This window comes from Phocoena phocoena, chromosome 13 (genome assembly GCF_963924675.1).
Source record: "Phocoena phocoena chromosome 13, mPhoPho1.1, whole genome shotgun sequence".
NCBI classification, from domain to species: Eukaryota; Metazoa; Chordata; class Mammalia; order Artiodactyla; family Phocoenidae; genus Phocoena; species Phocoena phocoena.
The window spans coordinates 50,536,079-50,560,739 of record NC_089231.1 but is presented as its reverse complement, the minus strand read 5'-3'; the positions used below and the strand labels follow the sequence as shown (position 1 = coordinate 50,560,739).

At 44.9% G+C, this 24,661-nt stretch overlaps 1 protein-coding gene across 1 annotated transcript in view; it reads right to left on the bottom strand.

Annotated features, from left to right (window-relative positions):
- Positions 1-11,756, bottom strand: part of NPC1 (NPC intracellular cholesterol transporter 1) — a 47,597-nt gene extending 35,841 nt beyond the window's left edge. The window contains exons 1-2 of the mRNA XM_065889768.1: positions 11,588-11,756; positions 629-751 (exon numbers count right to left, since the gene is read on the bottom strand). Of these exons, the coding sequence (XP_065745840.1) occupies positions 629-751; positions 11,588-11,644 (180 nt within the window). The 5' untranslated portion in view covers positions 11,645-11,756. The remainder of the gene's footprint in view (positions 1-628; positions 752-11,587) is intronic.
- Positions 11,757-24,661: the final 12,905 nt, after the last annotated feature.

The window sequence follows — 24,661 nt, the reverse complement described above, 5'->3', positions numbered from 1 at the left end:
AACCAGAATGCTATTTACTCTTTCCATCAGTCACTCCAGGGAATGTCAAATGCCTTTAATAATTCTGATGAAAGGAGTAAGTCCAGATGACCCGCTATCGTGTCAACTGCAGCCTCTAAGACCAGTCTTTCCACCTGGATATTTCCAGTTCTTTTCTAATATCCCTGTGTATCAGGGATGGTGAAAGAGACAACAGGAAACAGATTCCTGGTAGCAGCCAAAGTTCATAGGCTCTTGGTGGAAACCGGAGGAATCACTAAAGTGAACAGAGGACAAGGGAGTCACAGCCACTTAGCAGCCTCGCCCACTCAAGTCCTGAAATCTAGGAACAAAAAGAGTTAACTTTGAGTGTATTTTGAAGAAGCTGTTAAAGCAACATCTGAGGTACCAAGATCAGTCCCTAAGTAGTAACCTGATAATGGGGAACTTTATGAGCAAGGTATAGTAAGCCCCCAAAAATTACGCCTCTGGAGTTATGTTATCTTCTTTGTGCTACAGATAAGAGTTTGGGATGAGAAAAGCCCATTCATTTCATCTCTATCCCCACCCCACAGTAATGTTTAGGTATAATTGCAGAGGATCTCTGATTAGCATTTTGTGTTCCCAACGCCCAAGACAACTAACTCACCTGCACCAGGTCATAGCCATCCTCTGGCAACGGCTTTGGTAGCCCAGAATATCTGCAGTTGTACCTCTTATCTCCAGATGCAATTCCACACTCTCCATACCAAACACAGGACTGTGAAAATACCTACAAAAGTCAACCCAAAACTCGCTTCATTAGGGCCTCAGGGATAACACAAAGTTCAACAGCAAAGGGCACCCACTCAAGCCTCATTCATAGAAGCTTCCAAGGTTACCTGCAAAGCCAAGTAACAGCAAGAGGCACTGGTTAGTTTAACATTTTGACAAATATTAATTAAAATAGACCAAAATGGACTTGTCAAGTCAGTCAGTGAAGGAGGTAACAGAAATTTCTTATTTACATGATTTCTACTTCCTGCTAGATTTATTTATTAATAAGAGGAAGCTACAGTTCCACATAAGAGTCACTAACAATCAGTGTAGAAGAAAGCAAGGTAGTATGTGAGTCTGTGATTACTAAGGCTCTATTTTTGCACGTCTGTATAAGGAACTGCGTCAGGTCTAAATAATGAAAGATCATTTGCGTATCTGTTAAGGTTAATTAATATCAGCACACCATGAGTAATGTGAAGAAAAGACCTTAAGGAGGAGAAGAATGAATACTTTGTCCTCGAGATTTAACTAAAAGGCAAGATATGTGCTCACTTTAAGGAAAATCCCCTCAGAATCTTAAAAACATAAAACCTCTTGTGTAAAGATTTCTCAAGAGCCACTCCTATTCCCCACGTGAGTCACACGGTGGGGTTGGGGGGAGGAGGGCACCATGTGACTCATCCCATCAGCAAGGCCACCAAGCTCCACCAAGCTGGCCAGGGTCAAGGCCGGCATGACCCTGCAATCAGCTATCGTGTAGGGAAACAGAGACTGTTGAGAAGCAACCATGGATCCCAAGATACCTGTTGGAAAAGTCATTTTAAAAAAATCGGCATAGAAGCAAGAGAGTGAATTCTCTCCAGGGGCAGTGGCACACGGGCCGCACACTGCAAGGAGTTAAGCTGGGCTGTGTTGGTCGCCGGCATCAAGACACAAATCCCACAACAGGCCTTGAAGACATGAAAGGAAAAACAAGCAGGAGGTTGAGGGGTTTCGAGAGGAAATCTCAGGGCCCAAATGACTTGTCTCTGAATTCATTCTTCAGATTTTTTAAAACAGAAATTATGACTTACCCCATCTTGTTTCATTAAAAGTCATATATTTAGGCCACAGGAAGGGAAATTATACAAATGAGGAAGCAACAAGCATTTAACAACGCCATATCCCAAACCTCTGGCAAGAAGTTGCAAAATTCCACCATTTCTATATAAAAAGACTCATAATTATGTCCATAAACCTAGCGAATCTAGAGAAAGTACTGCTCTTTCCAGAACTCTGGGTTTCCCACTAAAAGGTCATTCTCCATCTACTGAAGTTTGAAAAGGCAAATAAGCTAAGGAGGGGTGACAACTGCTGATACTGACCCGTAATTTACACACAAGGGACACGTCCCTTGGACTCCCCCTCACAGAATTCTCAACAGACCAACAGGGCAAGCAGGTCCCGGCCAGGGGGCACTCTGGCACATCACCCACAGGAGTGGCAGGAATCCAGTCATAAAAACGCCAACTCTGGCATGACTAACAGGACGGACATCTGGAGTCTAAGTTCCCCTTCCTCAGCACTTAGCACTCTACGGGAAAATAAAGATGACCCAATGCTGTTTGGTTCCTATTTACAAGATCCTTTATAATCTACACTATTTGTTTCAAAGCAAAGTTGTTTCCACCCACCAAAAAGAGATGGGGCGGGGGGTGGGGTAGGGAGGAAGGGCTGAGGGTTGAGCTTGAGGGGCGGGAGATCAGGAGTCTTGGGTTCCTCCATAAATGTTGCGGCCGGCTGCACCTGGAGCAGGTAACCTGGCTGAGAAGAGCAGGAGTCTCCCACCTGTGAACTGCACTCAACACCCCGCTTACGTCACAGTTCTGGTGTGAACACTGAATGAGGGAATCAAGGAGGAAGTGCTTAGGAAACTAGAAAGCACTACCACTCAAACGTAAGGAAGTATTCTTAATGTCTTCCAACTGTTTGGGACCTCACCAAAGAGGATCCAAAGACCTGAAGAAAATAAACTGCTCGTGGTTTCTTTGGGGCCAGGAAAAAACTGGGCCTGAGTCACTGCTCCTAGGTTTGCTTTCCCAAGTCACCTACCTAAAGAAGCATGAACCGGCGGGGCCCAAAGGTACTCACAGGCCACTCGCTGTGTGCCAGGCACTGTTTTAACTGTTCTTACATATTAACCCAATGAATCCTTACAACAAATGCACGAGGGAAGTTTTTTTTTTGGCCACACCGCGCGGCATGCGTGATCCTAGTTCCCCGACCAGGGATGGAACCTGTACCCCCTGCAGTGGAAGCGCAGAGTCTTAACCACTGGACCGCCAGGGAAGTCCTGGGAGGTGCTATTATGCCCAATTTACAGATGAGCAAACAGAGGCAGAGAGGCTAAATAACTTGCCCCAAAGCAGCAGAGCCAGGATTCAAAGCAGAACATTCTAGTTCCAGAAACAGACTCTCAATAAGATATAATCAACCCTATAATTAAGGTCCTCCCTCAAGGGGGTCCATCACCCATCCCTTGTGCAGGCCTGTGCGCCTGTGCACTCACTCACACGGCTGCACAGGTGGGGAGGCCTCTTCCCCACCTCAAGTCTGTCTCCCCGACTCCCCTCGGCTCACCTACAGCTGGAACCCGAGCATCTCCTTCAACCGCAGGCCCCGCTGGTGCCGAGGCCCCTGGGGACCTCCACCACCTGGCTTCCTCCTCACCCACGTGTTCAACCTCATCTCTGTGTTGGTCCCTTCACCTGCTCCTGCCCATGAAGGCTGCTCCATTTCACCCTCCCGCTCAGTCAGACCACCCCCAACTCCTCTCCAGCTGCACCTCCAACCGCCTGCTGCACAGCCCAGGTGCTCAAAAGGAAACCAGTCTTTTCTCCATCGCCAGGCCCTCTTCATCAGGGGCTCAGGCCCAGGTACCTTTCCCACCAACCTCCCGGGAAGCCTCGCCGGTGCAGCCTCCCTCACCCCTTCCCCCGCAACCCCTTCCCTGCGAGCCCACAGCCATCCTCTGTCCACCTCATCACCTCCCACCACATGGTCTGCTCCCATGGGGGTACGCCACGCCCACGGCACCCAGGCACTGGATAAGGGTGCCCCTGTCACCTCAATCCCGCAGCAGATCTGTAAGGCTGCCACTAAAATAACACCATTTCACATATGAGGAAACTGAGGGTTACACAGGTAAAGTGACCCATCTGAGGCCACATTTGAGAACGGCAGAGCCAGACCTGACCCAAGGCCTGGCTGGTTTGGAAGCTGGAGCTCTTACTCCTTATGCTGCATGAGGGTCACTCCTCAGCGGACCACTGACTAGGCCGAGCTCATCTATGCAGCCCGTCAAGAACCTAGCTGACATCCGAACAACTGGGGTTTCCAGGCTCCAAAGTGCCACGGCCCAGCGGTCGGACTTTATCAACGAAGACAACGGCTCACCTCAAGATCCCTGGGAGATTTCCTGGAATGTCAGGGCAGCACAAGCCGACACCAAGACTAAGGGCACGCCGAGCAATCAAGGGCTCAGGTACAGGCCACGTACTTCCTTTCTCAGGGAAGCAAGGTGTCTGGGTGAAAGCTGCCTTTGCTCTGATACAAGAACAACTGGTGCTGACTTCACACCAATGATACTCACCTGGGGAAGGACATATCCTGCCCGATACTGAAATAAACCCACCAAGGCTGGAGGTCTGACAGAGCCCAAAGGGCACCAGACTGCATGTGAGCTCAGCTCTAGAGATGGACGGTGGTGGTAGTTGCACAACATGTGTTGTACCTAATGTCCCTGAACTGTACTTTAACTTAAAGTGGTCGATTATCTGGGGAAGGACATATCCTGCCCGATACTGAAATAAACCCACCAAGGCTGGAGGTCTGACAGAGCCCAAAGGGCACCAGACTGCGTGTGAGCTCAGCTCTAGAGATGGACAGTGGTGGTAGTTGCACAACATGTGTTGTACCTAATGTCCCTGAACTGTACTTTAACTTAAAATGGTCGATTTTATGTGTATTTTATCACAATACATGAGCTCGGATGCCCTTCCTTCACCATGTAAGAGAAAAGCCCAGTGACAAGGACTGCAGACAGCACGTTCTTGGTTATACTGAGATTAAACAGAGAAGGGTGACCGTCAGTTGAACACCATGGGTCTGAGCGTCATGCGACACAGCCAGAGTCTCTAATAACAGGTGTTGTCAAAGCTCCACTTGGGGTCGGTGCGGGACAAGTTCAAAGAATGATAATTCTTCACAGTTCATCTCATGGGCACTGACCAGTCTTACAGAGCTATTCATGACCACAAGAACTGTCTTATTTAAGCATTTAAACATTTGACTGATTCCTAAAATGTTAAATGAGTGTAGATTTTATTTTCCTTAATTACAGAGCACCCACCCATCACAAATATTCAAACATTACAGGTGTATATGAGATAACATTGGAAGCTCCCCCTTACCTCTCCACTGCCACCCCATTCCTCAGATTTAACCAATGCTAACTTATTAGATCTAGGTCTTCCGGGCTTTCAGTTCCCTCCCACAGGCAAACCTGTAGAGATATATCCACGCAAACACACCCAAATGCAGTAACTTTTACATAATCTCTACTACCTTCCGTGACTGGCTGTTGACTCTACCTGAACTGCCTCTAAATGTATTTATCGGGGTCCCCAAGGCCGGACTCCATCCCTTGTCTGCCCTCCCTTGTTTTCTCCACACATTTCAGTCCCCCCCATCTTGGAACGGCCTCCCTGTTTACAAGCCTCACCCAAGACTCACTGCCTCCACTAAATTTAACTCTGACTCCTATCACCTGGATCTGGTCATGGTGTTCCCCTGTCAGGTGAGCTGTCCTGGGGCAGAGGCAGGTTGGCCCCAGGCAGCACCTGGCTGGTGCTCACGGGAATCCATCCTCACTGCTTGAGTCAGCAGGTGTCCTGCACCCAGAGCTCAGGCGAACCATTTCTCTGTGACTTACATTCCACAAGCTCCCCTGGGGATCCACCAGGACGCAGTGGATAAACTTTTCCTTAGAGGACCAAATATTAAATATGATAGGTTTGTGGGCCCTGAGGTCTCTGTGCTACATACTCAACCTTGTCTGCTGTAGCTCAAAAGTAACCACAGACAATGGGTAAAAGATGGGCGTGGGTGTGTCCCAAGAAAACTATCCACAGCTACAGGCTCTAGCCAGGTCATAATTTGCTGGCTCCTGCTCTAAGATCAAGGAGAATTTATGAGTATCACAAAGTTGTGCATGAAGGCAGAAGTTGCAAGAGTATTTTCTTGCCTTGGTCTCGAATGCCCTGTGAGGCCACAGAATCCTAAAGGGCAGAGCCCAGGTGTTATACTTCCTTTGAAATTTTCTATAGTATCTCATCCAGTGTTCACTCATTCAGAAACTGTCAAAACGTACAAGATGAGTTGAAGGAGCTTGACTGGATTATATAAGAAGTTGCTTTGGCTTTAACCCAGAATTTAGTAGTTACAAGCCTAGGTACGCTATCTCTGCTTTTAAAGGTTAGGCCACATGGTTATTTCACAACATGCTCTAGAGCTTAATTATTGGATATATGACTGCACAGGGAAGCATCTTTCAATAATAATAGGAATAGTTCAGGAAAGTTAAAAAAAAAAAATGCCCCTTCTGCTACGTGTCAGCAACTCTAGCAGCTGCTAAACAGACTCTAATTGGGAGCTCCCTGAAAGCACATCTTATCACACGGAGAAGCTCTGAACATCAGCAACAGAATTCTATACTCCAGGGTAAATATTAACTCATGTTCAAATGCTTAATGAACATCAACTGAGTGCCAGGCAAAAAGTTGAGTGATTTCTCCCTCACTGCCTCGTTTATTTCTCAGACACCCCATGGAGTAGTAGTATCACAGAATTTTACAGGTAAGGAAACTGGAGCTCAGAGAGGATTCTCTGAGGTCACATGGCTCATAAGTGAGAAAACCAGTAATGAGAAACAAGATTTTGAATGCCAAGTTAAGCATTCTCCCTCCTATTCACCCCCACACCCACCCCATCAGCTGCTGCAGTGTTCAAACTTCAGCTCAGTCTGTACATGGAAGTATCCTTAGATTGCGACAATGTGCTAGGGATGGGCTGTCCCCTCCACTATCATCCTACACAGGTGTCCCTCTTTCCACACAGCCTTGTTCAGCTGCAGGACTGATGACTACCATTTACATACAACTCTAGGCAGCTGTCAAGTCCTGACTCACTTTCTCAGGACCAGTGACTGTCCTCAGCCCCAGGCCTGTACCTGGCCATCCCATGCAGATGCAGTGCAGGGCCTGGGCCCCTCATCTCTGCTGCTGTCCTGGATGAGTAAAGCTCACGATGGAACCTGGAGACACACCCAGCTGCAGCTCTCGCGAGGGGTGGAGCTGAGGGGCTGGCCTGGCCAGTCAGGATAACCCAGGAGGCAGTGGCCCAGAGAATCCTGTCCAGAGATTAAGCTGCCTGCTGTGTCCTTTGGGGTCAGGTATGCAGACCAAACAAATATGACAGGACATTTGGGGTGGAGGCTGGTCTGCTCTTTTATTGATGGAATTCTCTGGAACTCTGTTTTATAGCCAACCTGGGGTAAACATATCCACATAACAAAGGATAATTTGTGTGAGCACCAGGCACGCCTTTAGATGGGTATTTTAGATATATTTTTCGAGTTAGATGGGCTCAGCCAATCTTCACTTTACAGATAACCCCTCCAGCTTGCAGTTTAACTGACTTGCCCAAGGTCACACTATTAGTCAGTCTTAGACATTTCTGAGCTCCCACACTCATGAGTTTGAAAAATAATCCAAAAGCCACAAGGGTAAATCAAAACCATGAAAGTGGATGGGGGTGTATACTGTCCGCAGGTGTTTTCCTAGGGAATGTTCACACAACGTGACAATTGAACCAAGGGTCAGGCCAGTAGGCTAAATCCACCCCTGATCTATCACAGGCTTTTGGAGAAGCCACACTGGAGCCAGCAACATGCCTTGAATGTTACTGGCCAAGTAGAACGTCTGCTAAACACCCATTCAACAGAGCTTGCTAAATATGAATAACCTGGCAGCAATATTCTGAATTTGAATAAAGCAGAGCCCGGAAGTCAGAAGACAGTGGCTCAAGCCCCAGTCTGCCATGTACCAACTATGACCTTGAGACAAACTTCAGCCTTAATATCCACATCTGTAAAACAGGAAAAACAGCATCACACCTATATTAAGGAGTCCTTGGAGGTTAAAACAAGACCAGAGGTGTCATTGCAATGGAGTACTATGCAAAAATTAGGTAATTCCTTTTTCCTTAGTCTCTTGTAATCCAGGATGCCATTTAAAAATATTGAGATAATTTACATACCATAAATTCACCATTGAAGTGTACAGTTTAATGGTTTTTAGTAACAATCGGGTAACTTTCCCCCCCATTTTCTCCAGTTTTCCTTTCATCCGCCCGGTAAGCATTAATTCACCCTCCAATACTCAGCTCAAAAATGGACTCCCCATCACATTCTGTCCCTTTATTAGAGCACACTTTTCTTTGCATTGTAATTTTTTTGTGTATCCACTCGTCCTCCCATCAACTATGAACAAGACAGAGATAGTAACTACTAACTTTTACATAGCACTTTACAGTTTGTAGACAGACCACTTTCTGACTAGGTGATTCTTTCGATCTACTATTGTATCCTACATTGCACTCACTTCACATTTATGAAATTACTGAATGACGGTAATTTGAGTTCCTCCGTGGCCCAATTCTAAAGATTCCCTCACAAATCCCCCAAGAGCACACTTGCATCAGAGAGAGCAGGGGTTTTTTGGGTTTGTGTGTATGTGTGTGTGTGTGTGTGTGTGTGTGTGTGTGTTTTAAAGTCTTCTTGCCAAAGCAAATATTCTAAAGACTGAAAATAACAAGCGTGTTCCAAGCAAAGGAAAGCCTGTCGGGCCACCGTTGATCTTTGCAATCACCGAGACAAAAAATGCAAATCCAATTCTGATCTCTAGTAGCCTCTGAATGCCTCACCGATCTTATTCCCTCACCCAAATCCATGAAGGCCCAATGATTTGTTGATTCAGGCCATGCTGGAGATGGTAAAATATAGTTCTTGCCCTCAAGGAGCCTGCAGCATGGTAGTTCAATTCAAACAATATTTCTCTGTCTTTCCACAAGCACCCTGAGAAGTAGGTGAAGTTGTTAACCCCATTTTACAGAGGAGGAGACTGCCTTTGCCCAAGATCACTCCTGGTAAGAGGAAGAGTCAAGACCCACACCAGGTCTTTTAACTCCAAGTCTTGTGCCAGGCCGTAAATGCTGCTGCTCCTGCAGCAGTTTAAAAGAAGATTGAGAACTTCAGAGTGAAGGCATTCTAGTTGGGGGAACAGAATAACAACGTCACAGATGAAGATACTTTTGAACCGGGCCTTGGAAGATGGGCAGGGTTTTGACAGCAAGTAGTTTATTTGGCTGGAGAGCTGGTGCCCTTCACAGATCTGTGGGTGAAAGAGCAGACGAGGCACCTGAGATCAGGTCAGAGACGGCCCACTCCAGGCTTCCGCACAGGTAATGTGTCATCTGTAACACACCCCTGAAAGCATCCCTTTTAGGAGGAGTGGAGGGAGGGGAAGGGTTACCCAGGAAAGAGGATTCTTTGTTCTGGGTAATATGACAAACACTGAAGGAATACAAAGACCTATTCAGCAAGGCGTTTTCTTTCTGCCCACTTGCTAATAATAAAAAGCCTCATTCTCCCTTGATTACTTATGTTAGTAAAATAACTGATCACAGCATCAATTAAGGAATGGGAGAGACTGGGGAAGATGACCCAAATTCGCTCCAATTTCAGAAAGTTATTCTTCAATGCTCTCAGGCTGAAAGATTAACCCATTCCCAATCTCCTCAGGAAAAGCAGTTTTAATGGCCTAATTCCTACCCAGGCCTCATTATGGTGCAAGTCCCTCAAGAAAAAGCTTATAAATATTACAGTCAGGAGAGATGCGTACTACTTCTCAAAACTGCACACATTATTTGGATGAGCACAAGGTTTAAAAACCACGCAGTCTTAGTAATGGGATTTCATCACCTGTAAAACTTAAAAGTTAAGGAAAGCAAAAATCCCCCACCCCACAAGGGTATTTCAGACTTTATGAAGGACAGTTAGTCTGCAATTCCGTGACAGAACTTTACTGGTGCTCAGACTCAACCCAGACGAGCTGCTTATCACTGGTGAGAATTCTAAAAGCGGGAACCGCCCCCCCATCACATTTCAGGTGTGAGGAAATGCAGGTACTGAAAGCCTCTGCAGACATGAGGGAGCTAATCTTAAAAATATCAACACGAGGGTCTCCAGTTCATATTTGCAAACCCTCTCAAGGCTTCCAGGCATTTTGCAAGGAACTTGTGACCAACCCCTGACCTATCCCAAAAGTCCTAGGAGAAGAGGCACTCATTTACCATCAGCCCTGGCTGCTACCTTGAGGTAAAAGGATTTCAGAGATAAATTAAAGCTACTTAACCATGTGAAGCCTGCCTGTTAGATCCTAACCTAAAACTCTCGGGAAATTGAATAGCTGTATTTTCAAAGCAAATAACTGCTGCTATTTCTTGAGTTTTTACCAGTGATGCGATCTCTCCAAACGTCATTATGCATGAAGGGACCTCAATAACCGTATGAGGAATTGCTCATCTTCAGAAAAAGTTAGGCTTGAAAGAGTAATGAGCCCAAAGCCACAGAGCTAGCAGGCGGTCTACCGGTTGACCCCATTCCAAAGCACCTCCCTGAAACCTGCTTTCCTCTGCCTCCCCTGCCCACCAGGTGTGTGCACTTCCACAAACCCACACCCCTGGCGACGCCCACACGCACATACAGGAGGCCCTTCCCGGTCACCCACACCTACCCCCCTGCTGAGAACTATGCAGATGTCTCAGGAGAGCTTTTCCTGGTGCAGGAAACCCCTTGATCTGCCTTCCCCTGGGACTCACTGCCCCCTCATCACTGACACACCTATGAGTGGGCACGAGAACCTGGGATTCCCATCCGGATCTGGTTTAATCAGCACTAAATCCTTAGACATCCCTCCGGACACCCACAGTTTTAAAGGATAAAACTAGACACACAAATAGCAGCGAGGCGCTCATGCCCAGGGCTTCTACCAAACCAGGGGAAAGCCGACCCAGGGAGTTCCAGGCCCCTCCTCTCCACGGCTAGTATTGCGAAATCCAATTAACCCGTGCACCTGTCGGCCTCAGCTTCTAGAGATATAAAGGGAGTGGGTAAGAAGTAACTTGCACTCTTTAGAAGACCAAGCTGCCTTCTGTAAAGTACTTAGGGTTGTTCCAATCTGGGGCCTGACGGATTGCTAACTTTATCTCCCCTCCCTCCTTCACCTTTAGGGGAGGAGGAGAAGAAATAAAGTGGTCAGATCTTCTAAACACATTTACAAAGAATTCGCGTGCATCTGGCAGAATTAAGGGGGAAAGGCAGGTTAAATAATACGAACCCTATTTCCTCTCTGCCCATGTTCTTCCTCCTCTCTTCACCCCCTACCCTAAATCCAGAAACGAGGTGACCACAGGTGAAAGGAGTTCCAAACAGGTCAAATAAGCAGCCCCCAGTTGCCACCGTCTTCCAGACCACAGGGAAAACCGCGTGGCCGGAGAAAGGCACCGGGGAGCTGTGGGGGGACCTCCAGGGGCTCCATCGCTAGACCAACTTCCCCGGGATCCGCTGGACCCGCGGCTGGTCCCCTCTGGGGCCGGGGGCGCCTGAGCCTCTGCACAGCCCGCAGCCCTCCCCGCCTCGCGGCCTCACCACGTCCCCCACAGCCTGCCCGGGTCGCCGGCGGCCGCTCACCTGCGCGGGGCAGAGCAGCAGCAGGAGGAGGCCGAGGACCGGGCCGCACGCACTCATGCTGCCGTGGCGCCGGGCTGCAGACGTCTGTGAGGGTCAGCTGGCAGGCTCCGATCGGCGTCCGGGTCTGTCTGGGTCCGGCGCCGCCTGAGGGAGGGAACAAGCGCCAGCTGCGGCTGATTGCGCGCGCAGGTCAGGAATGACGATGGCGTCGTCGGCTCCTCCCACTTTTGGGCGGGGCCGCTGCCGGCACTGCCTGGACCCGCCCTAGACCTGTCCTGGGGCTGGACCGGCCCGGGGTGGGGAGCGGGACAGGGGCGGGGCTAGTCGGGACCCGACCGCCGGATCCCACAGCGCCCTCCCCAGTCCCAGCTCGGCACTTCTCCGTCCCGCGGCGCTTGGGGGCGCAGCCTCAGGCCAGGGACTCGCAGACCTGGGCCCCTGAACATATCCGAGAAGCATACTACTGGAGCTGTCCCAACGGCGTGTGGTTTTGATGGTTTAACTCCTTTCTCCCCTTTTTGTCTTTCCTCGATTGGAGACGGTGGGCGAGGTTTTAGCACATGGGATTGCGTGCGGACTATCTTCCCACTTAAGACCCCACTTCTCAGCGGGTCCAATTAGCACCCTAAGCAAGTTCTCCTTCCAAACCCAGTCACCCAAAAGGAATCCATGCCTGGGCACTTCTAGCAAAGCGGGGGGCGGCGCCACGCAGTGGCCTGACAGTGTTGTGATCCGAGAGCTCCACGGGCAGTGCGTGGCTGTGGACGATGCCTCAGAGCTACCCAATCTCTGTGTTTTCTGTCCTCTCAGCCCACTTTTGGAAAAGCGCTAGAACCGCACCATCTGCTGGCGGAGCCAAGCGTGGCAGGGAATGTGCGGACGTCAGAAGAGCCCGCCACCAGCCCGGGGGGAGGTTTGACCCAGAGGTGGGACCAGAGTCCGTTAAGTTCTAGGTGAAGTGAAGTAACAAAGATAAAGAAGCATCTACGTTTTTAAGTCTTACACTTATTATAATCTTTTTACATTTATTTTTGTTATATGTATTTCTGGTAACATTTTCCTTCCCTTATTAAAACCACTCAGAAGCATCAGTCATTTCCATTTTGAAGGTAAGGAAATGCAGGTATGGATCTCTTCTCCGCACAGTGGAAGCCAGTTTACAATGAAAAGACTAAATATCCATCTGTAGCAATGAACAAACCCAGTGAAGTTAGGACCATGATGCAGGTGACATTCCCATCCCTACTCTACAAAACCTCTGATTCAGTTACCAATTTGCCTCCCCACCTCCTCAGCCCTGAAATGTCCACCTGTCTGGCTGGGCACTGAAACTATAGGGATTCCCTCTGGACCTTCAGCCATGACGACCCCCTGGCCTCAGGCATCTGCTTGCTCTCAGGTGCCTGGTGCTCTCGCTGATGATAAGGTAGTATGCTTCATGCAGAGATACTCAAATTGTTGTCACTGAACCAGCTGGCAGCACCACCACCTGGGAATTTGTTAGAAATGCAAATTATGGGTCCCACCCTGGACCCACCAAATCAGAAAGCCTAGGGGATGAAGCTGCCCTTTTTAGTTTAACAAGCCCTCCTGGTGGTTCCAATTCACATTCCAATTCAAGAACTACCTCTGTAATGTATTCCCTGGATCCTGGTGGGTTAGTTACCCTTCCAATATTAGCAAAGTCCTTATGGGGGAAACAAACAAACAACCTTTACTAAATAATTGACTTGAATAAAGGTAATTTTAAGCACCACATGAAACATTTCTGGGATGGGCAGAAATTTTGATACCCAACAAATTGTCTACTATTCACCAAAATAGTAACTAAAAGATCTTTTAGCTATATATATTTTTTCTGGTTCTGTTTTTTTGTACAGCTTTGACAATATCCAAAAGGCTAGAATATATTTTAAAAATAAACTATCATATTTTGAAGAGAAATTTGTTTTGCTGATAAAGTAATCCATGCTCTTGGTGGAAACTTTGAAAATACACAAGTTTACAGACAAGAATAAAAAAGTCATATATAATTCCACCATTATGGATAATCTATGTCACATCATGGTGTATTTTCTTCTTCTCTGAAAATTGTTTTCACTCATAAAGAAAAAAAAGTTGCCTGCCATCCCAATTCTACAAGGATTAAGCCTTTAACCACTGCAGTTGCTAATGTGTGCACCCTGAGGGGAATTCAGGATGGAGAAAAACTGGAAGTATTCTGTGCATCGGATATACTGACCACTAGGTAGCTAAGATACGTAGCTAAGGAAAAATTTCAAAAAGACCCTAGATTCTTTCATCTTCCCCTACTTAGAAAAGCACTAAAATCATTAACTTGAAATGTCCGTTCTTTGTGATTAGCAGTGATCTTTTTATGCTTGATTACAAGTTTTTTTCCAAGCAGAAAAGTTCACATACATCCTGGTTCCTCCCTTACCTCTTTGGAGCAGTTTCTCAGAGTTCCTGAGAGGCTGTCTCCCAGGCTCTAGTCCTCAGTAAGGTCCCCAAATAAAACTTGACTCACAACATTTACATTGTGTGTTTTTTTTAAAATATAGATTTATTTGTTTTTGGCTGTGTTGGGTCTTCGTTGCTGCCCATGGGCTTTCTCTAGTTGCGATGAGCGGGGGTTAAAGGGGCGGGGGGGGGGTGGCTACTCTTCATTGCGGTGCGCGGTCTTCTCATTGCAGTGACTTCTCCTGTTGCAGAGCATGGGCTCTAGGCGCATGGGCTTCTGTAGTTGTGGCTCAAGGGCTCTAGAGCACAGGCTCAGTGGTTGTGGCTCATGGGCTTAGTTGCTCCGTGGCATGTGGGATCTTCCAGTGTCCCCTGCATTGGCAGGTGGATTCTTTACCACTGCGCCACCAGGGAAGTCCTACATTGTGCATTTTTATTTCAGTTGACACATAGTTGAGGTCCTAAGAGAGACTTTTTGTTTAAATAATACTCAATACCACTGTCATTATAAACACCATTCAGCATTGATTGCATAAAAATGAAGGACCAAACAAGAGGATCAATGAAATTATTACATGTATGCATCTTTATAAATGTGCAGAACCATCCTCCAGAAAACACCTATGTATTCGAAAACATGTACGTGAATAATATATGGATGGGCTTTTTAAACAAGTGGGAACATACGGTATACAGTTTACAGCTTACTTTTTTACATTTAGCAATATGCTTTTCCACCTCAATACTTTTACTAGCTTTATGGATTTCATTGTGTGTATATGACATTTCTGAAGCTAGCACTGTAGGCCAGTCTCAGAGCTGTGCCTAAGTCAGTGAAATAGAGTTCACCACCAAAAAGTATTTCAAAATGACTTAAGCCTCAAAATTGCATTTCTGAAACATGGGAAGGGTTTGTATATCTCTAGTAATACTGTATAAATTCACCTTTCTTTTTCTTATGCCTCCTCACATTCCTGAGCTTGTCTGGATTCCACAAAGCTTTGCATCTTTCTGTGCGCTCTGCTTTCCTCATGGTATTGCATCACAGAAGTCTAAAAGCTATTGGACATTTTCCTTAGGGAGAGAGATGAGAACGTTGACCCAAAACAAATTTCTTTTTACCTAGCAGATGGAAGGGGAAGGCTAGAAATAGTCTGTTAATAGTTTTTGATCCATTACATAATTTATTTAATCAATCTCCTGTCTTATGTTTGGTTTGTCACTTTTGTTACAGGAAACAGTGATGCAGTGAACATCCTTGTACCTAAATCTTTACAATCATATACAAATAGAACTGTCAGAAAAATGTATATATTGTTGGATCAAACGAAATGTGTATTTTAGTTTTGATTATTGCCAAATTGCCCTCCAAAGAGATTGCAATTGACACCTTTGCTAACAACATATGGTAGTACTTGATTCTACCTCTTTGCCAACACTTATCTTTGCCATTCTGTTAGGTGAAAAATAGTATCTGTGATTTTAATTATTTTGTTTCTTATTTTAAAAAATATTATGATGCTTTAATTTGTATTTTATTAATTATAAGTGAGATTAAGAATCTTTTCATACACTTATAAATTTTATTTCTTTTTCTGTATTCTTCATTTTCTGTTAGTTTTTTTTATATTGATTTGTAAAAACTATTTATTAAGAAAATTCACCTGTTGGTATAGCAAATGCACTGCAGAAACTTTTACTAATTTACTAGCTTACAGGGTTATAAAAAATTATTCCATGTTTTCCTTTAGAGTTTTAATGATTTCATGAAGATAATGATCCATCTGGAATTATTTTGCTGCAAGGAGTGATGTAAAGATCTGGCTCTCTACCTCCCCCCAGAGCCTCAGCAATCAGATGGACACCTGCTCTCCTTAAAGTCATCACTGGTTTTTGTGTTGCCAAATCAATGACAACTCCTTTGTTCTCATCTCACTTGGCCTCTTAGTAACGTTCAGCAGATGATCACATATTCTTCATAAAACATAGACTTCTTTAACCCTCATTCTCCTGGGTTACCTCATTGGCTAAGCAATCACTGCATCTCATTTTCTAGACTAGGGATGTGATTTGAGCAGGATATTCATGTTAATAAAATTTTATTCCAATAAAATAACTTTGAGTTCTTCTAATATAGAAGCTTTTTTGCTGCTGTTGCTACTAACTTGAAACCTGCAAAGTAGGCAGTGATTCAAGTGGTCAAAGAAAAAAGAATGCCTAACCTCTGCACAGATTGCAAGCTTGCCTAGTTTCTAACTTGAAGGCTGAAATTCAATAATAGGAAATGAAGATAGAGCTGGGCCTTTGGGATACTACTGACTTAATCTGGTGATACCTGAGACCGTTCCTGTTGGACTCAGCATGTCTTCACTTTGCTCTTTTTTTTTTCCCACTTTTCCCTCCTTGTATTAGTCAGCTTAGGCTGCCGTAACAAAATACCATGGACTGGATGTCTTAAACATCCGGAATTTATAACCCACGGTTATGGAGACAGAGAAGTCTAAGATCAAGCTGCCAGTGAGTTCTATTTCTGGTAAGTCCCCGCTTGCTGGCTTGCAGATGGCTGGCTTCTCATTGTGTGTTCACATGGTCTTTCCTTGGTGAACATATGTGGAGAGAGAAATCTCTCTCTTCGTAGAAAGTCAAGGAATCCTATCGGGTTAAAGTCACACCCTTATGACCTTATTTGACCTTCAGTACCTCCTAAAACCCTGTCTCTAAATAGTTACTTTGGGGGTTAGGGGGACATATAAATTTGGGGGAGGACACTGTTCAGTCCATAGCACGCCTCCTTGTGCTCAGGGCTGGGCTATGACTTTTGTTGGCTCTAAGTGCGTTTGCCTTTGGGGGCCCCTCCCTCCTTAAAGAAAAAACACTTAAAATTATATTTTACAACTGCATTTGGTATGAAGATGGATATAATCCAAGCTAATTTCATTATTATATATTTATTATTATTATATTTTTCTTCTGATTTTAAAATAAATTGATGTTAAAACATTTTATGAGACCTTGAAAGTGTCAGGGGCCCTAGGCACTAGGCCTACTGGGCTTAATGGAGAAGTCAGCCCCACTTTTGTAGACATTGTAAATTTTGCTAACAGACAGCCCCCAAAAAGGTCCAGGAAGAGCAGCTAGAGCTGACTCTAAAAGCACCACCTGTAGACAGTCGGAGGATGACCAGTTCAACACAGGAAACAGGAGAAGGTGACCAGCTCACACCTGTCTCCCTCCGTCCGACTACACACTGCGAACACATTTTGGTGAAATATAGGAGACCTTGAGTTAATACTTCTGCCAAACATCTAGGGAGTTTCAGGTTGAGTGTTTTTGACAGTCTCTTTTTGGTAATAGACTTTTTTCTTTTTTATTAATATATAACCCATATATAAAGTATATAAAACTTGCCTGTACAGTTCAATGAGTTCTTACATATAATATACTTATATTACCTATTACTTGATAACCAATTATCCCAAAATGTAGTAGATTACAAGAAGAAACATCTACTATATCAGAGTTTCTGTCAGCCAGGGATTAGTGTGGTTCTGGGTGGTTTTGGCTTGTGAGGTTGTGGTCAAGATGTCAGCTGGGCTACATCATCTGAATGCTTGACTGGAGCTGGAATATTGGCTTGCAAGATGCTGCTGGCAGGAGGCCTCAGTTCCTCTCTGTGTGGGCTTCTCCACAGGGCTGTTGTGTGTTCTCAAGACTTGCAGCTGGCTTCCTCCAGAGTGAGTGATCCAAGAGAGAGCAAGACGGAGCCTCAACTCAGTGGCATGCCATCACTTTTGCCATATTCTGCTGATCACACCAAACAGTCCTGATACAATGTAGGAGGGGGACTATACAGGGACAAGAATTCCAGAGCATTGGGGACCTTCTTGGAGGCTAGTTACCTCAGATCCATGTAGCCACCAACCAGAGGAAGCCTATAGAACATTTTCAGAACCCTCATGCCTTTTCCCAGTCAATATCATCCCCTCCTCCAACCAAAAGATAGCCACGATTCTGACTTCTATCATCATAAATTGCTTTTGCTGTCTCTGAACTTCATGCAAACGGAGTCATATTCTTTTGTGTCTGGTTTCTTTCACTGTGTCTGTGAGATTCATCCACATAACTTATAGCAATAGTTCATCTTTTTTTATTTCTCAGTAACAGTCCATTGTATAAAAATGCCACGGCAGACATTTGGATTGTTTCCAGTTTGGGCTAATAGAGTTGCTATGAACATTCTTGTACAGGTCATTTCTTTGAAATAAGCCCTCAGTTCTTTTGGGTTCTGCAATAGAGTTTTAAAACTCCATACTTAAGCAAGCCAAATTTTACAGACATCTTCATTTAAAATAGCTTACAGACACAACTCATGACTTCAATGTCAGTGGTTTATGAGGGTTCAGGAATGGGTTATTTTTGGTCAGACTTATGGTAAAGTATTACTCACCATACTAAGGATACTTGAATTGGTGATTAATCCAGTCATGGGTTGTGTAGCTTACACTTGCATAGGATGCTATTAGCACGGGGATACCTTGAAACATGGCTGTCAGTGGTTTTCACTTGGCATTCCCTAATCTGGAGGATTCAGTCACATAATACAGTCTCCCTCATCTGGGGTGGCTTTTTTTTTTTTTTTTTTTCTTTGCGGTACGCGGGCCTCTCACTGTTGTGGCCTCTCCCGTTGCGGAGCACAGGCTCTGGATGCGCAGGCTCAGCAGCCATGGCTCACGGGCCCAGCTGCTCCGCGGCATGTGGGATCTTCCCGGACCGGGGCACGAACCCGTGTCCCCTGCATAGGCAGGCGGACTCTCAACCACTGCGCCACCACGGAAGCCCTGGGGTGGCTTTTGGTATTATCTTTCCTAAAGTCGGGAGTCTAACTTGTAAACAGAAGACTTTTCTAAGGCTATTCTTTAAAGTTCAACTGCAAGAAATAGGAACAATAACAGCATTTCCTAAAAATTAGAGGGTTAAAGTCTAGTGAGGGAGAGAAGAAGAGACCAGCGATGGGAGAAGTCATTCTTTCTGTTGCCAGAGATAAAGCTGACAAGGCATCTAATAAAAACTGAAGATCTTGGGAATTCCCTGGCAGTCCAGTGATTAGGATTCAGCGATTTCACTGCCTGGTTGGGGAGCTAAGATCCCACAAACCTCAAGGCGTGGTCAAAAAAAAAAAAAAAAAAAACCTGAAGATCTTTAACTTCCTTCAATTGTTAAAATGTGACTTCACTTATATTTTTAAATTATCTTAAAATACTGCCAAAAAATAAGGGTAAGTCACCAGGAAAAGATTCTAAGACTTTCCAGGCCCACTAATGCATAAATTATTTAACTGAGGACTAAGTACAGTCAGAGAGCTTGGAGAAAACACCTCAGTTAGTATTACTGGCTTCTCTCATTGTGTTTGGTAAGTTAAACAGAGTAAAGAGACAGGCCAGTCTCTCAGTCAGAGGGATGTGAAATAAATTATTCTAAATTTGCCCAGAGAGCAGAGAACATATTTTTTGTCTTATTTCGTTTTTTTTTTTTTTTTTTAATTAATTTATTCATTTATTTATTTTTGGCTGTGTTGGGTCTTCGTTTCTGTGCGAGGGCTTTCTCCAGTGGCGGCAAGCAGGGGCCACTCTTCATCGCGGTGCGCGGGCCTCTCACTGTCGCGGCCTCTCTTGCTGCGGAGCACAGGCTCCAGACGCGCAGAGCTCAGTATCTGTAGCTCACGGGCCCAGCTGCTCCGTGGCACGTGGGATCTTCCCAGACCAGGGCTCGAACCCGTGTCCCCTGCATTGGCAGGCAGACTCTCAACCACTGCGCCACCAGGGAAGCCCCTTATTTCGTTTTGATTTTGGTTTTTGATTTTCTCCGTATTTTGAAGCACATGGGTGTGAGCTGATGAGGGAAAATGGCATGAATCACCATCACACGGTGTGAGTCTGTACATAGCTGGGTCTCAGCATGGTTCTACATGCTCATTTTTTAGCACCTTCTCACAGTGAGATAGAACTCACTAATTAAGACCAACTGACCGGCATAGATAAGTGTATTTTCTTGCGCTTTACCAAGAAGGTAGTAAAACATTAACTCTCAGGCACCACACAGATCCTGCACAAAGTCCCTTGTTGGTGACAAGCAGAGGTAATACATTCTGATGGCTGCCAACAATTCCTAGAAAGTGTTAGGAGTGGTTTCAAAAAACAATTCTACCAACAGAACTAGAATCATTTCAAGTCAACCATTTAATTTATCATTAGCGGCAGGTCCTGACCAGACTCCATGCTTTTCCTCTCCAACACAGGGCCAGAGTTCTTTGACGACTGAACAAGCTCACCAAGGGCAAGGCTGTGCAGTAAAGGAGGTCTGGAATTTTCCGGCCCTAGTGTTTCATGGCCACACATTTCTTCATGGCGTTTTTTGTCTGCTCTCCTCTTCTTGAGACTGTCTCCTCCCTTGATCCGCGTTTCACTTCCCGCTCCTGTCCATTTCATCTCTTCTCCTCTGCTGATTCCCTTCTTCCTTCTAATTTCCTTCTCAGCTATTTCCTCTCACAAGAGTCTTTCTGGGAGACCTCATTTGTCCCATGACTTTGACCATCACTTCTACGTAGATGATGCCCAGATCAGGAAGAGTCTTGTCCTAAACATTAAGCTGCTGTTTCCAACTGCCTTCTGAAGTCTATTTCACACATTCTTCAAATTGAACGTGTCCAAACGCCCTCTCTCTCTGTCCCCACCCCAACCCTGCTGTTCTTTATTTCCTAGAGAAAATTTCACCATCCTCCATGTAAACCTTGTATGTGGGAAAGACTTAGCACAGCAGACCTGAGACTCCTGTCTATAGAAAGTCTTGCTTACAAGGTTGGCTGCTGGCTGGCATCTGGACTCTTGACTGGCAAATCGTTCCCTGCACTGATAGAAAACTTTCCCTAAGTGATAATGGCTCACGGTGCCTCTGCTGTCTACACAGACAATGTGGTTTATGCTAAATGCCTGATTTCCTTCTGGAATTCTGGTAAATGCTAAGGCAGAGGGTGCCTATGTGACTAGCTCCCAGTTAAAAGCCTGAGTGAGTCTCTAATGAGCTTCCCCAGCAGATGACACTTCGTAATGTTGTCACAAGACTTTCCTAGAGGAGAGGACTCTTGGAAGCTTTAACCTGGTTTCCTATATATCTCCATTTCATTTCCCTTTCCCTTTTCTAATTTTGCTATTTATCAATTTCGCTGTAATCTTAGCCATGAATATGACCATACAATGAGCCTCTTGAGCCTTCCTAGCAAATCACCAAACCTGGGAGTGGTCTTAGGGTCCCCTGACACACCTTAGTATAATTTCTAACTCTTCTTTCTTTTCCTCACCCTCTCTTTTCAATTAATCACCTAATTATCATTAGCTCTACCTCTAAATATTAAAAACAAAAAAAGTCCCATATTCTCCACCCTCACTGCCTTGATGCCATAACCGTGACTCCATCTGGGCACCATTCTCCCCCCTTTCCCCCACTAAAAAAAGCAAAACCCAAAGATCAGAGGGTTTAGCATTGGCCTCATAGCATTGGGAGGTTATTTCTTGTTAAAAAAAAGAATTCAACTGAGTACATTTGAAGACCTATTTGGTTTTATTCAAGGATTCATGGGAATTCCCTGGTGGTCCAGTGATTAGGACTCTGCGCTTCCACTGCAGGGGGCATGGGTTCCATCCCTGGTTGGTTTACTAAGATCCCTCAAGCCATGCAGGGCAGCCAAAAAAATCAAGGATTCATGAATTGGGCAACATCCCACCTAGCAAGTAGAAAGGAGCTTTAGGAGCTGTACAAAATGGAAGGGTTTCAAAGGTAGAAAGGGGGTGGGACAAGGAAGTCATAAAAAAGAAAAATGGTTACAGTATTTCAGGCAAAGTCACCTTCCTTTGGGGGAAGGGCAGGAATCTATCATGCAGTTTACCTCACAGGTGCTGATGTGGTAATTCCAGATCGAGGGCTTAAAGTTCACACTCCTAGGAGTAGCTGAAATTGAAATTAAACCTAGGTTTGCTGTTCTGGGGGCAACTGACTCCATTTGGGGCCTGTTGTTTCTTTTTAAAAACACTCTTGGGACTTCCCTGCTGGTCCAGTGGATAAGACTCCTTGCTCCCAATGCAGGGGGCCTGGGTTCGATACCTGGTTGGGGAAATAGATCTTGCATGCATGCTGCAACTAAGAAGCCTGCATGCCTCAACTAAGAGCCGGTGCAGCCAAAGTAAATAAAATAAATCTTAAATAAATAAATAAATGAATAAAACACTCTCAAAGCCCGTTTTCTCAGCTGCAAGATGACGATGACAATCGTGCCTGTTCCACAGGGTTGTTGTCAGGGGTAAATAAGAAAATGCGTATAAACTTCATGAGATTATCTATGTAAAGTGCTGAGCACATAACAATCCTTTAACAAATGTTATCTGCTCTTTCTATTGTTAGTACTAATAATCTGTAGACTCCACTTGTGAGGCTCAGCCGGTTCCAGCACCAAAACCACTTCATAATGAAATTAGGACCTCAGCTTCTCACCCCTGTAATCTGAAGCGCAGGCGCACCCCGAAATGCAGGCATCGCCGTCAGTTTCCAAGTAGCCTGGCATTTGCGGGGTTCTCTTTTCCTCTGAGTAGGTGTCCCAGTGTGGGGTAATGATGAGACGTAACTCTTCTGTGGCTGTGAAAGAGGAGGGAGGGGGCAGGGCACAACATTTAAGGGGACTTTCCTAGCGGTCCAGCGGTTGGGACTCTGCACTTCCAGTGCACATGTCGCGGGGCACGGTAAAAAAAAAAAAAAAAGAATAAATAAATAAGTAAAATAAAATAGTTTATTCCCAAGCTCTCTTAAAATAAAACAAAATAAAAGAAAAGAGCAACATAGCTGTTGAGAATACGACAAAAACTGGTTAGAACCGATTCGGTCCAAGATAGCGGAAGATTCGAGCTGAACCTCGTCATACGCTCATTGTAATACATCAGCACGTTAAATGACATACTGACAGGCACCCTGACAGTTCTGAGGCTTCCGATAAAAGGCCAAAGAGCGGGCCGTGGCCCAATTCCTGGAAATCCCCGCCCCTTCCCCCAAATAGTTGAAATAATCCTCCCACTCCTCAGACTGTGAAATTACCCAACACGTAAAAACTAACCACCCCATATTTCGGGGCTCTTGTCTTCTGAGATGGCCCACACTCTGTATGTGGCATGCGTTTCTCCCAGGGCTGCTCTGGCCTTTTGAGACAGACCGCATTCTGTCTATGGAATGTGTATCTCTCTAAATAAATCCACTGCTTACCTACTACTTTGCCTCTCCCTGAATTCCTTCTGTGCTGAGACATAAAGAACCTGAGCTTCATTAAGTCCACGTGAGCATTAGACCACGTGTGCAATCTTAATTAAACGACAGGATTCAAGTCCCAATCTGGGTTTTGGCTGGGTTTGAGTTCCATCTGCGTTGTGCGGTTTTAGTTGCAGAGGGTGGATGGAAGAGGGGAGGATCCCAGAACGGCCATGGAGTGCTCCAGATTCCTAATGTTACCGTTGCAAATACTTGTTTCCTAAATATGAAGTTGTGCAAAAATCCTCAACTATTGCAGAAGAAAGAGCCAATGCAAAGGACTGAAGAGCCAGGAGCATCATAGATAATACAAATGGATATTAAGACGTTCTCACACACACACATAAAGATCAATATGTGAGGTGATGGATGTGTTAATTACCTAGCTGGGGGAATACTTTCACAGCGTCTACAAATAGCAAATCGTCACGACGTACAGCTTAGAATTTCATTTTCAGTACCTTTCGGTACCTTTCAGTACCTTTCATGACTATCCCAGGAATTTTTGTTTGAATAAAAAACCTTTTGGGATCATGACAAAAGTTCTCCATGGTAGAAGTAATGAAATCATAGGTCCATAAAGCTTAATCCTTTTCAGTTTCCAAATATCAATATATTTATCAACAGAGCGGAATTATTCACTCTAAAATTCCATACTATTAAAAATCACACTGAAAGAACTTCTGATTAAAAACAAACAGGGAAAAGGAAAAAAAAGGGAAAAAAAACAAACGAACAAACAGGAAAAATCAGCAAAGGCAGATTGGGTAGTACGTTAACTTTATTTTGAATTATAACATGGAATTTGTCATCAAACAAATGAATGTAATGAAAAACTTTGGGGATTCAATTAAGCAAATAATTTGCATAGGAATTGCTACTTCTAAGTTTTAAGATGCAGAGCACTGAATTGTGAATTAGATTAACATAAAGTAAGAATCATCTACCTGCGTGCAAAATAAATGCAATTTAACTTATTAAAAAACGTTTAAAAATGCAATTTAATTTTAAATAACAGAACTTTTGTTCAGTCTTTGGTGAGGGATTAACACAATCTTCTTCCCTGCTATGGATAATATTTAGACTCATTTAGACTAAATGTGATCCTTCTAAGCTAGAGACCTCTTACCTACAGTTAAGAAGGCCTCCTTTCAATATTGTTAAAGCTACTGAATTCATTCTTTATGCCCCTAATATTGGTCAAGAACATTATCCATTTTAAAGGATCTAACAAGTAGGCCCAGGACAACATGCTCTAGTGAAAAACATTAA